Source organism: Globicephala melas, chromosome 4 (genome assembly GCF_963455315.2).
Source record: "Globicephala melas chromosome 4, mGloMel1.2, whole genome shotgun sequence".
Lineage (NCBI taxonomy): Eukaryota > Metazoa > Chordata > Mammalia > Artiodactyla > Delphinidae > Globicephala > Globicephala melas.
In genome coordinates, this window is record NC_083317.1 from 3,111,778 (window position 1) to 3,125,150 (window position 13,373).

General features: G+C 60.3%; 1 protein-coding gene across 4 annotated transcripts in view; it reads right to left on the bottom strand.

Annotated features, from left to right (window-relative positions):
* The window catches only part of PDE9A (phosphodiesterase 9A), a 94,877-nt gene extending 81,556 nt beyond the window's left edge, over positions 1 to 13,321 (bottom strand). For all 4 annotated transcript variants that reach the window (XM_030835500.3, XM_030835499.3, XM_060297760.2 and 1 more), the window contains exon 1: positions 13,192 to 13,321. In XM_030835500.3, coding sequence (XP_030691360.1) covers positions 13,192 to 13,260 — 69 coding nt within the window. In that variant the 5' untranslated portion in view covers positions 13,261 to 13,321. The remainder of the gene's footprint in view (positions 1 to 13,191) is intronic.
* Positions 13,322 to 13,373: the final 52 nt, after the last annotated feature.

A 13,373-nucleotide genomic window follows, 5' to 3' on the forward strand; every position in this document is an offset into this window, starting at 1 on the left:
GAGAGAGGTTGGAAGATGCTGGCCTTGAGGACTCGAGGGATGAGGCCGCAAGCCAAGATACGCTGGCAACCGCAGAAGGCCGAAGAGGCAGGGACGGATTCTCCCCCAGGGCCTCTGCCAACACCTCGATTCCGACCCCCGTCATACTGATTTAGAACTTTTGGCCTCCGGAACAGTGAGAGAATACATTTCTGTTTTCAGTCACGCTGCTCATGGCTGATTTGTTAGCAGTCCCAGGGAGCTAACAAACCCTTGCCCTCCATTCTGAGAAGGCTGGGATCTTTTATTGCAGGCGATGGGAGTCCTTGAAGCTGCATGAGGCACGGAGTGTCTGTAGGATTGGGACCAAACTGCAGGACGGGGCCAGGGAAGCACGGGTTAGAGGGCGGAGACGCTGGAAGCTTGGGAGCGGGTCAAAGGCTGTGATTCAGCCCCTGAGAGCTGCTGTGGGCCTGGGGGACGGTGAGGCTGGGAGGCTGCAGGGAAAGAGCCCGGGAACTGTCCAGTCGTGGGAACTGCCCTGGACGTGTGCACGTTCACCGGCAGGACGCGGCCACCCAGACTCTGTAACCCCCACTTGCTCAGGCTCTGGGCTGCCCTGAGCCTCAGCGGGATTTCGGGGCCCATTTCCCCGCTCGAGTCTGCGGCAGCCTCCACCCTGGACCCATCTGTCACAGCTCATCCACTCACGGCTCTTGTCATCGTTCAGGGTTGCTTTGTTTCTGTTTTTTCTCGCTTCTGGTGTCTGAGGCCAAGCTCCATTGTTAGAAATAATGGCTCCCAGGGGACTGAAAATGCACAAAGCGAGGGGCGGAAGAACGAGAAACGCGCTGCCGCGGAGCTCCCTCGGAGCGCTGCCCGAAGCTAGGACGTGGCTGAGGGCGTCTGTCTGCTTCAGATTTGCTTTACTTCTCGAGATCTAACCCCAGTAAGAGGCAGCTCGTGGCCCACGAGCCTTGCACTTCCCCTCGATGGGCCCTCGTCCTGCTACCCTGCCCGCGCGGCTCTGCTGCGTCAGGACTCCGGGTGTGGTCCCGGGAGACCCATCCTGGGGTCAGGGCTCCTGGGTGCCCCGGCTGGGAGGGGGCAGGAGGAGAGGACCTGGCGCCGAAGCCCCTCGGCGACCACCCATGGGGAGCCTTCCCCCAACATGCAGTCCCTCTGGCCCTGTTTCAAGGCGGAATGTGAGTGTGGCGGGGATCGGGGGAGGGCGAAAAGGCAAGATGTAGAAGAAACCGCGGGAAAGCGAGACCGTGACCAGGAGGCGGGAAGGGCCCCTCTCTCCAGCTCAGGCCGGAGAGCTCGGCTGTCCTGCGAAGCAAGCGCCCACGTCCCACTGTCATTCCCACTGGGGATGAACCGGGACCCCGAGGGTTCTAGGGAAGCTGCGCCTTTAGCCCCTTCCAGAGAACGATCAAGGCTTTCGGGGCAGGGCTGTATTTGGAGAAAGTCTTTAAAGAGGTAATGAAGTTAAAACGAGGCAACTGTATGAGTTTTCTGGGGCTCCCGGAACAAAGTGTCACAAACGGGCAGCTTAAAACCACAGAAGTTTACGCAGGCCGGGAGTCTGCCGTCAAGGCGATGGCGGGTTTGGGTCCTTCCGAAGGCTCTCGGGGAGCGTCCGTCCTCGTCTCTCTCAGGCTCTGGTGGCGGCCAGCAACCCCTGGGGCTCCCTGCTCGTGGACACGTGACCCCAGTCTCCACCTCCGCCTTCTGTTCTCTGCACGTGCTTGAAGGACACAGTCACGTGGGATAAAGGCCCCTCCTCAAGCAGCACGACCTCATCTCACCTTGGTTACATCTGCAAAGACCCCATTTCCAAACACAGTCCAGTTCACAGGTACTGGGGGTTAGGACGTGGGCCTATCTTTTGGGGGCGACACAATTCACCCCAAACGGTGGGGACCCACGGGAACAAAGACAGGACGAGGTGACAACGCAGGCAGGCGGGAACCTGCCAGAGAGGCACCTGGGGCCGTCACGCGGGCGCCCTGGCGAACAGTGGCGTGTGCACTGAGATGGGAGCTGGGGAGAAAGTCCAGTGAGCTGAGCTGGTCGTGGGACGCAGGGGAGCTGAGAGGCTTCCATCTGCAGTGGGGGCCGCCTTCCTTCCTCCCTCCCTCCATCGCCTCCTGTATTTCCTTTTCTTTTTATCGCTTGAAATTTCATTAGAAAAATTGAGCACAGTTTTCCTGCCAGAAAAGAAATGTCTCTGGGCATGGGTGACGCTGGGGGCCCTGAGCGGGTCCAAGCCCCACCGTCCTGCGTCTTATCCGGGAGGAGGCCGGCGTCCACCATCGGGAGAAAACCCCCACGGGCATCCTCTACGGCTGCTACAAGTGCCTCCAAAGATCGGGGTTTCTGCTCAGTGCGGCTGCACTTTCGGGGGTGCTCGTCCCCGATGTCGCGTCTCCTGGGCCACGCCGAGACGCCCAGTGTCCCACATCGCGTGGCACCTGTGCCACCCAGCCTGTGGAGGCCGTGTCACCCGTGCAGCCTCTGCGCTGAACCAAGCAGTCCCTCTGGGGCTCACTAGTTTTAATGTGATGCCTGGGGCTCACAGCGGCTGGCCGAGAGCCACTAAACCCTGGCTTTTTCTTCCAGAAGCCAAGCCTGGCACGTCCGAGGCGGGGTGGGAGCTGGAGGCTTCGAGGGGGCCCTGTGGTGTCTGGACCCAACCTGCATCCGCTGGGGGTGTGTGGGGAGGGGTCACCACAGGGCCGCAGACCGAGTCAGAAACCCCAGACGTAGAGGGGGCCCCGCTGCTCCAGCACCAGTGCCCAAGAGGCCCAGAGTCCCCCATCCCTGGAGAGGCCCTGGGCTTCAGGGAAAGGCCTGGGAGGGGAGATGCCGTGCACAGGAAGAGTCGGAAAAAATAGGGTGCAGGGCTTGGCATATGCTGTCACGTTCCGGGGGGGAAGTATGGGGTGCAGGGAGAGGGGAGCAGGTGGAGGACCCAGCCACGTCCGCCGGTGCACGCAGCCCGCACCCTCCAGGCTCACTCACGGGAGCCCTGAGAATCGGGCCCTGACGATCAGGCTTAACATCTTGGGTGCCCAGGGCAGGCCGCCGAGTCTGACTCTGAGAAGGGCCGCCCTCACCCTCTGCCCACCCACCTCAGCACCCTCCATCACCCAGGCATCACCTGCACGGGAGTGTCCTCTCCGTCCCTGAGGCTGGGACCCATCTCATCCCTCTTCTGCCTGGTGCCAGTAGCTTCAAGAAATACTCCCGGAGAAAACTCACTGCTCCTACACGCGCCCCTTTATAACCCTGCCACAGGAAGTGCCTCTCAGACCCTCACCCCTTGGAATATTCGGGGCCGTCTTTGCCAGGAGGGCACAGGTGCCATCTCCCATCTCCGCTCTTTGGGGCTCAGCCTTCGAAACACCCCCCGCAAAATGGGTCTCAAGTACATGCTGGACCACCGCCGCACGTCCTGCGGGCTCCAGGGGGCGTCTTAAGCCATCTCTGAGTCACGTGTTCCACTGCTTCTTGTATTTGCTCTTTTTCTGTTATTAATAGTGACGGTAAGACATCTGAGGCTTACATAAGAAGCTTCACTGAGATCTCAGGGTATGTGTGACCATGAATTTTGAGCCTTTAAGCACTGCCCACATCTTGACTCTTCCCCCTGTGAAGCTTATATAACACAACTCTGAGCGCAGACACTTTGGGGGCTGCTCCCCGAAGCGCTCTGGAACCGGTGCGCATGGCAGACGGGCTCCAGACGAGCCGCCAGCCACGCCCGGCTGCTTCTGCCGGCAGTCAGCCTTTACGTAACAAGGAACGATGCTCCGGGTTAGCTGTTCTTGCAAATGGGAATCGCAGGTGGAGAGATGACTGAAGAGCTCTAGACGACCATGTCAAATGCACTGCCTCTTTTTCTGTTAGTTGTAAGGCTATAAATGTAAAAACAAAAAAATCCCCAAGGCAGAAGCTGTGGGGGTAAAGCCAGCCTGAATCACTGGGTCTGCTAACCGTTCTGCTTACAGAATGAATCAATGCACCTTGCAGCTGGCCTCGGGGATGCCTGACCCCACCTGGACAGCACCCTGGTTCCCGGAGCCTGCAGCCGGGCGGTGGTGACCGCAGGGCGGCGGCCGCTTTTCCTTGCGGCCCGTGTTCCCTCTCGGCTAAACTGAGGAGGGTCTGCCTGTGACAGATCGCCCAGGGCCGAGCAGCTCTCCCAGGCTGCACACGGGGGCTGGGGGAGCACAGCCGGCATCCAAGGGACAGAGACAGCAGAGCGGTCCTGGGGCCGCAGGGGAAAGCAACCAGCAGAGCACTCTCCAAGCACCGCTCGTTTCCACAGCAAAGGCTGGTTTCGCCTGTAAAATTATCGGTAAGTGCTTGTGGGTACCGCTACCATCCCCTCCAGCAAAACAAACGACCCAGAAGCCTGGAAACCCTCATGCAGCTGGAGAGCACGCGGGCATGCAGGCTGCCCCACGTCACGATCGGGACTGCTGGTCCCAGCGCATCCAAGCTGAGAGCCTGCACTGGGTGGTCACGTCCCCCCCCCCGTCCTCCCTTCTCACCGCTGTCCTGATGGAGCGCCACCTCCGAAACAGTCGGAGGAGAAACGAAAGGCATTTGCTGGGAAGAGAGGTTTGGGGGCCGACCTGGGGAACACAGTCACCAGGTATCACAGAGCTGGATACACCCGAGGGGCTGGGCCGGCCCCCCCATTCCACAGGGCACTCCTGGACACACGGCCCTGTGCCTGGAACGATGGCACGACACACAGGGCCACACGTCTCGGGAAGGTTCCCCCAGCCAGACACAGAGATCCGGCAGCTTGAATCCATGACATGCGTAAATAATAAACAAACAAGTAAAAATAACACGACCTTCCTAAACATACACCACATGCCACCCCGTTTCAGCACACATGCTTGAATTTAATCACTGCGGCCCTGTGAAGCGGACGCTGGCCTCCCCCCACCTCACAGACGGAGACACCGAGGCATGTAACTTGCCCGCACGCTCCCAGGTGCAAACGCAGACGAACCCGCCCCAGAATCGGTGCTCTCAACCGTGATGTCATGTTGCTGGTAAACGGACTGAGTGTAATTGAATCTGAAAAGCATCTGTCTTCTCTGAACAGTTGACTCCCGTCCCGGCCTGTAACATTTCACTTCATAGACCACACCGCACACAACCGCCCTGGATGAGCACGACCAGGACCAGGAAACGGGGGAGGGCTTTGGGAACACAAAGTTTTCCAGAAGACACAATAATTCACTATTGCAACAGACCTACGCTTTGCAAACTGAGGTGATAAGAGTGGAGATGATTCAGGTTTAAAATATAGCAGGCAAATTCATCGACGAATAAATGGAATGTGGTCCCTCCGCACAAGGCAATCTTATTCAGCCTTAAAGAGGAAGGACGTTCTGACATCTGCTACAACAAGGATGAACCCTGAGGACATTAGGCTCAGTGGAATGAGCCAGTCGCAAAAAGACAAATCCTGTATGATCCCACCTATAGGAGGTCCCTAGAGGACTCAGATTCACAGAGACAGAGAGTAGGGTGGTGGCTGCCGGGCGGCTGGGGTGCGGGCAGGGGAGTCAGTGTTTAGTGGGGACAGAGTTTCAGTTGGGAAAATGAGAAAGTTCTGGAGACGGACGGTGGTGGTGGCCGCACGACAATGTGAATGTATCAGTGCCACTAACTGTACACTGAAAACGGCGAAGGCGGTAAAATGTTATGCTATGTGTATTTTACTACGATTTTTTTTTTTTGCGGTACGCGGGCCTCTCACTGCTGTGGCCTCTCCCGTTGCGGAGCACAGGCTCCGGATGCGCAGGCTCAGCGGCCATGGCTCACGGGCCCAGCCGCTCCGCGGCATGTGGGATCTTCCTGGACCGGGGCACGAACCCGGGTCCCCTGCATCGGCAGGCGGACTCTCAACCACTGCGCCACCAGGGAAGCCCTTTACTACGATTTTTAAAAATTAAAAAAAATGTTAGGCAGGGCATCTAAAGCCAACTGAACAGAACGTTCTCGCTCTTCTTTCATTGTGTCAAGACCGAGTTTTCAGAGGTGCTGTGAGTTTCTGTTCAGGCAAAAGTCCCCATCGGGCGATCAGCTTTGGGAATTGAGAAGGAGATGTGGTACCTGGTGGGGGGCAGGTAGGCAGGGCCGCGGCCAAGGCAAATGACCACACCATCGACTGCAGAGGTTGTTTTTGAGATTGGAAACGTCTGGTGCCATTTCCAAGGCACGTGAATGCCCTGTACAGTGACCCACAGCACGGCTGCAAACCCGGTGCCCGGGGAGAGACGGGTGCACTTTTTATACTCTCACGGCTGCATCTTTAAGTGTGCACTACCTTAGAATACTTTTTTCTCAAAAAGATTCAGAACCCTGGCAATGCCAACACTTAACCACGAAAGTGGGAGGAATTAGCCCGATGAGCTGAGCAAGAGGCCGTGGCTCCGTCTCTACGTCTTTCGAGCTGGGCAGCTGACACGCCTCCTGCACCGGCCGCGAGCCGTCCTCCAGGCTGGAGCCCATCCTCTGCCACACCTGGGCCGGGGCTGCCGGGGCCCCCCTCCCGTCTCATGGCCCGTCCGGCCGAAGGGGAGGGGATGGGAGCATGGAGGAATCCTTCACTGGGGCAGGGCTGGGCTGCAGCTGTCTTGACATGGACACCTGAGGGCCCTCTGTGTCCTCTGGGGACCCTCTCAGCCCTTCTTGCCAAAGACCTCCCCCAGTCCCCAGGAGTGCAGCCTGCCACCTGCAAACCACAAACCCAGGACAGGGGAGTGGGGCCCCAGCCTGCAGTGACCCAAGGCTACCTGTCCGCCCAGCCCCTGCTGCCCACTGCTGGGCTTGTGTCGGGGGCCCTGAGGCTGGCACAGGGCTCAGCATCCCAGCTGAGTGTGCAAATGAGGTTCCCAGAAGCTGTCTGACGGGGCGCCCTGCCCGTGCTTTTCTTCCCTGACACTCAGAGCCGTACTCTGCACGTTTCTGAGGCCAAGCAGCTGCTTGGCCCACAAGGGCTCTGGTGAGGCCACTGGCCCTCTCGTTCAGGGCAAGAGATTCGCCTCTGCCGGGTCGGAGAGGGAGGTGCCCTGGGCAGTGGGCCGGGGTCTCGGGGCCTTGGCACTGCCCCCGTCTTTGTGGCTGTCTGTCACAGTGGGCTGGCTCACAGATATGAAACCGGGGACACCAAGGCACTGCGAAGGCTTCTTCCAGAGTCTCCGAGTGGACAGGGCAGAGGGAGGGGGCCGGGGGACAGGACGTGTTTACTGAGCCTCCCCGGGTGGCCGGCTCCGCCCTGGGCTCTGTACGAGTGCTGCCTAGCGCCATCCGCATCACCCCGTGTGGGGCGTCAGCACTGCACCCACCTCACCGAGGAGAAGGTGACCTTTCCGTGGCAGAGCCGGGCACTGAGAGGCTGTCTGTCCAGCACCACGGCCTCTGCCCCTCCACGTGACCGCCGAGAGCAGCTCCGGCCCCCCTGCGCTTAGCCGGCAAGGTCTCCATGTCATTACCCGTCAACCCTGATGACATTAGTGAGGTTCGGGCCTCCAGCCAACCCCGTGCTGGGGCGTCCGGGTGTCAGAAAGTGTCTGGTTTAAGAGGTTTTCCGACCGTATAGTGGGAAGGAGGGGGTCCAGCAGCCTCCCGAGTTCTCCACGACCTCGGGCTAAAATTTGAGAGACTCAGTTTCCAAGAGATCTTATTTGGAAGCACCTGATACGGCATCTCAGGAGTCAGGCTGACTTACTCTAGCGGCTGATCTACTTGTTGAAAAAGAGACTGAAAATGGAGACATCGGTGTTCGCAGCCCGGCTCTGGCGCAGCTGCAGACAGAGGGTCATCACAGGCGAGGGGCTGGGTCTTCTCCCCATCACAACCAGCCCTATACCTCCATTTGCACCGGAATCCCTGAAAGGGTATGGAATGACCCCCTTTCTCCAACTTCCCTTGGTTGCAATTAGCTTGTTACCATTTCAATATCTTTTTAAAGCTCTTACATTATGAACATTAAAAGGAGGATAAATGACTTTGCTGGGACTGCGGAGGGCAGTGCACCTGGCAGTGATGTGGGGAGAGGACAGCAGCGCAGAAGCCCAGAGGACTCGCTGGGTCTGCCTGGCCAGGGAGTGCATCCCTGTACAGACGGGCATAGACCCTTCCGGTCGGCAGGCCAGGGACGTTCTGAGCGTGGGGCAAAGCAGGGGCACACGTCTGCAGGCAAAAGGGAATCTCCCCTAGGCTTCACCAGGCAGCCAGCCAGACATTCCAGGAGGGGAAAGACATTCCATGAGCCAGGGAGGGACTCCAGGCCCCGCCATGCGGACCGCGCTGGACCAGACGGGGGCAGGTGCACCCTGCAGCAAACAGGCTGAAGACGATCGGCCAGCTTGAAGCGCTGGCTCGTGTCTGTGCCAGAGGCAGTGGAGGCTGCCGTCCTCGGAGGGCGCAGAGCCAGAGCAGGGCAGGGCGGCACAGGGAGACTGCGGCAGGGCGGGCAGAGCCGGGGCTCCCAGCGCAGGGAGGAGGGCGGGCCTGAGCCCCGGGGGAACCTTTGGGGAGGGGATGGCAGGCCCGGCCCCGCAGCTCCACGGGGGCTGAGTGCCGGCTTCACGGCCTGGGGTCCCAGGTGTCAACAGGGCCAGGCTGGGGGGAGGGCAGCAGGGTGGAGAGAAGGCCCGGCAGACGGGGGCTTAGCCCCAGCGGGGAAGGGGGCACAGTCACAGGGCGTGGAGAACCAACCACAACAAGGCGCTGGAACTGGAAACAGCCTTCTCTTGACATTTTAACTTTCCAGTGCTCTAACTGCTCTTCCTTTTGGATTTTTCTCATTTGTTCCATTATTTTAGAGCAGAAACAACTTAGCAGAACTCAAGTGGCTGATCGCCCATTAAGACCCGAGTTCCAGCTGCAGAGCGAGGCGGGAACAAGGACGTGGCAACTCACAGAGGCCGAGGGCGGCCCCCCGACAAGGGGCTGTCCCCCAGGGGGCCGCTAGACCAGGGCGATGCACCAGCAGGCGGTCCCTTTCAGCGGCACTTATCATGGTCTCCAGGGTGGTCAGTCTTGCCCAGATGAGGCCTCTCACCAAACCCAAGCCCAAGGCCAGGTCCGGGGGTCCCACAAAGGCCTCACTCTGCCTCACTCAGGAGGTGGGCAGACCCACGCCCGGACGTGCCACCAGGCAGGACCCCTCAAGCTCCCTGATGCCAAGGGCATTGTCCCGTCATGCCCTGGGCAACCCTGCTGAGCTCATCCTTGCTCCGGACACGGGTAGGAGAAAGGAGCAGGTTCTGAGGTCAGGGGAAGCTGCGGAGAGAAACAGCAAGCCCTCTGGGTAGGAACAGGACGCATCAGCTCCTAGAGCAGAGTCCTCAGAGCTGCGGTGCTGGCTCTCCGGGCTTGGGGGCTCCCACTCCCTCCTCCTTCACCTGGGGCTGGGAGGTGCCAGGTCCCACCCGCCCCCCTGGCAGGTGGAGGCGCAGGCGATGGGGACAGGTGTGCAGAGGTGTTGCGGGCCGCGTGAGGCCGCAGCCCTGGCCATACGGCAGCCCCCGGCCTGGGTCCTCCTGAGGCCACCCAGTCTGCGAGAAGGGCTCCTTCCCCACAACGCCAGTCTTCTCTGAGGAAGGAAACCTCTTCATTGGGCCCCATGTACGGCCGGCATCACAGCCCCTTCCTGCCAGCCGAATCCCGCGGTGTCCTGCCCATCACCAGGCACCCTGCAACAGCGGCAGTTTACTATCTGTCCCTTCCGGGGGAAGCAGGGGGCAGAGGGGCCATGGCTCGGGGGGACTCACCAAGCTGGATCCCGGCTCTCAGCACATAGCAGCTGCTCAGTAAACTCGTCTGGATAACTAAGCTATTTGCCCTGTCCGCTTGGACTCCTACAACAAGCAGCACAACTAGCATCCCCGCGTGACAGCGGAGAAATCCACGGCAGAGAGAGGTTAGGTAACTAACCCGAGGCCGTGGGGGTGGTAGTGGAGGCGCTTAGGACAGGACCGCCGTCTGGCTCCTGCCATGGCTGCCAGCCACCTGGGATGCTGCTTCTGTGTAGACCCAGGAAGGACCCAGACCCGGGAAGATAAGCCACGTCTGCCCTCTGAGCCTCCTCTGCACAACCTCTGCAGGAGAATCCGGCGGATGGAACACGGATCCCTCAAGTGGACCCCAGATCCCCGTGGCGGCCTCCCACTGGATACCTGAGCAGGTGAAGTGCCCGTGTGTGCTGGAGTCTCCTTCACACCAAGGAAGCAGTGAACCAGCCTCCCGAGGGCCGCCACGGTTTCTCTAGGAACCTGGAACACCTACGGTACGATCACTACGGTACGGCCTCAGACGGGGACGCTGGCTGGCTGTCCCTACAGACGTTACGTCTGCACCCCAAGCTTTGCTGGAGCCGACACCATCTGCAGAAGCCACTGTTCTTTTTTTTTTTTTTTTGCGGTACGCGGGCCTCTCACTGTTGTGGCCTCTCCCGCCGCGGAGCACAGGCTCCGGATGCACAGGCTCAGCGGCCATGGCTCACGGGCCCAGCCGCTCCGCGGCATGTGGGATCTTCCCGGACCGGGGCACGAACCCGTGTCCCCTGCATCGGCAGGCGGACTGTCAACCACTGCGCCACCAGGGAAGCCCCAGAAGCCACTGTTCTGCCTGTTATCTTCTTCTTCCCCGCTGGGCCCCTCTCTGGGGGGAGCGTGGAAGGACCAGGAGCCGGGGCACTGGACAGACAGGGAGCAGAAACAACGTGGGGGCCGCAGGAGGGACGATGGGCGGACAGAACGGCACACGCGTCAGAAGCGGTACCTGCCTCATCCCCTGACTCCGACTCCGCGGGGCTCTCCCCTCAAGAGTGACCTTTCCCGGAAAGGAGGTGGGATGGGGATAAAAGGGAGAGAGAACACGACTGCATGCTGGGAACTTTAGGAATTAATCCAGTGCCTGGGACTTTAAGAAAAGAAACCGCAGCCGCTGGAAGCATTGCTCTAGGAGCTCTCAACCCAGGATTAAAGTCCCAACAGTGCTGCTGGGTGTCGAGCGTGAGGTGAGCGCGGGGTTATGACTTTCTAGCACATGCCTGGAAACCCAAATGATCCGGTTCTCCCCCAGGGCTAGAGATGCAGCCAGGAGCCCCCAACAGGGCCGGCAACAAAGGCAGAGGGCGCACAGCAAGGTCAAGAAGCACTGACACAGATGGCAGAGGTCTGAGGACCACTGTCTCCCTCCCCCCTTTTGTATTAGTTAAAGGGCACGGACGAAACAGAGAGAGAGCATCGCGCCCGCTGTGTTCCAGAGTGTTCCAGGCACTCTGTCTACATGGCCTCCTTCACTGCGCACGAGAGTCTATGAAGCAGATGTTTTTGTTCCACTTTACTGACCAGGAGGCCAGCTCAGAAGAGCCAAGGGTTAGGTGCCCAGGATCACAGAAAGTGGTGGAACCAACCCTCAACATCAGATCTGGCACCCCCGAGCACAGGTGCCCGCGGTCTCCCAGGGCCACCTGCAGGGCTGCTTTCGTGGAGGTCACCCAAACCTTGAGCATCTCGGCCGCAAAATGCCCACAATGACGGCTGAGCTGAGCCCGCCACTCACCTTCACCTCCCTCCAGACCCTCTCTTCCACTTTTCACCCACATCCCACTGAATTTCTCCGGGAAACCTTTGGGAAGTTCTTGGGAAGGAACTGTCACTTCTGATGGTGACAGCATCTCATCTCACCTCTTTCTAAAGATAAAAAGGGCCAATCTTGGATAATTCTCCTCTGTTGGGGTAGAAAAAGCGTGTGTGCTTGTGTACGTGTGTGCATGCGTGTGTGTTTGTGCTTGTGTGTGTTTACATGTGGTGCGTGCACATATTTTTATGTGCGTGCTGTGTGTGAATGCATGTGCACACGAGCGTGCCCAGGTGTGTGCATGTGTGTCCATGCTGGGGCAGGGAAGTACTCAGCGGAGGGCCCTTTCTTCCTTTGGGGAGGCTCTTAAATTCCTGTGCGGTCACAGGTGCCCAGCCCTGGAAGTCCGGGGACCTGGGGGGAGTACTGCATCAGGTCACCACCTGCCCTGTGCTGATGAAGTAAGAGGGGGTGGGCCACCTGCCCTTGTTTCAGCTGCTTCCTGTTCCCCGTTATATGGTTCCAACGAAGCGGGCTATAGTGGGAGAAGGGGAGCCCATACTTCTCCTTTCCTGGGATCAAGCAGGGGATGGGCTGAGAGTGAGGCGGCTGGCAGAGGCTTGTGTGAGAACCGGAGACACCCGAGCCCCCGAGGCTACTCCGTGCCGGGCTGGGGCATCTCCCCCTGCTTCCCAGCTCTGGGTGCGCCACCTTGAGAAGAGCAAAGTGAGCCGCGGCAGCTGCAGGGTTTCCCTGAAACATGCAGCTGAGACTTCGGAGCGTTTCCCTCACCGGGGCCTTCCCTGTCCCCCGCGCCCAGGACCTTACGGGGAGCTTGGAGAAGCCCGCTCCAAGCCAGCTTTCTTATCGTCCCTCTCTGCCAGTGAGAAGCAGGTGATGCTCTGAATGCAAAGCTGGTCCAGAGGGTCACCCAGTCTCTCGGCGGGCCCAGGAGGTAGAGCAGCCCCGGGGTCACCCCCTGGCGGTCAGAGCCGGCCACCTGCTGGGATGGGTAACTGAAGGAGGTGGGGGATGAGCAGTCCCTGCTGAGCCAGCCTCTACCGACACCCCTCCGCCCAACCTGCTCCCTGCTGGCCGGGAAGCGGTGCCCGGTCCCCACAGGGGCTGCGAGCTCCAGGCACCCTCCCTGTCTGAGGACTCTGCCCGGCAGGTCTGCCCACCGGCTCCCGGGGTGAGTGTTCCACCGGAAGTAAAAGGCTTAACGGACCAGCCTCTGAACGGAGGAACTCAGCCTCATCAGATCTGTTACAAAGAAAGCTCTGCCCACGAAATGGAAAAAATCCCCCCTTGCAGTCGCGCCTTTCCACGGGGCCGCGCGTGGGGACACCTGCCCCGCAGAGCCCCACCAACCCCCGGCCCGAGTTGTCGAGGGCCGCAGCAGGCTCCACGGATGCCGGTTCGCTCGACCGCCGTCCCCTCCCCCGCCGGCGCCCCCTGGCCGGCCCCCACCCGCCTCCGGGACCCCGCGCTGTCACCGGGGAGGGGCCGCCGCCGGGCTGGCACCACAGGGGGCGCGCCGGGAGGGCGCCCGCGCCGGGCTGGGAAGCTTGGGGAGGGCGCTACCTTCTGAATGCGTCCATCGATGTCCAAATAGATGGCCTTGGGCCGGTAGCTGGAAGAGCCCGTTCCCATCTCGACGAGCGCTGCACTTGGACTTTTTACTGTACTTTCTCGACGCCAGCCGCCGCGGGGAGGGCGGAGAGTGGGAGGAGGGGGTGGGTGGCGGGAGGACGCGGGGACCAGCC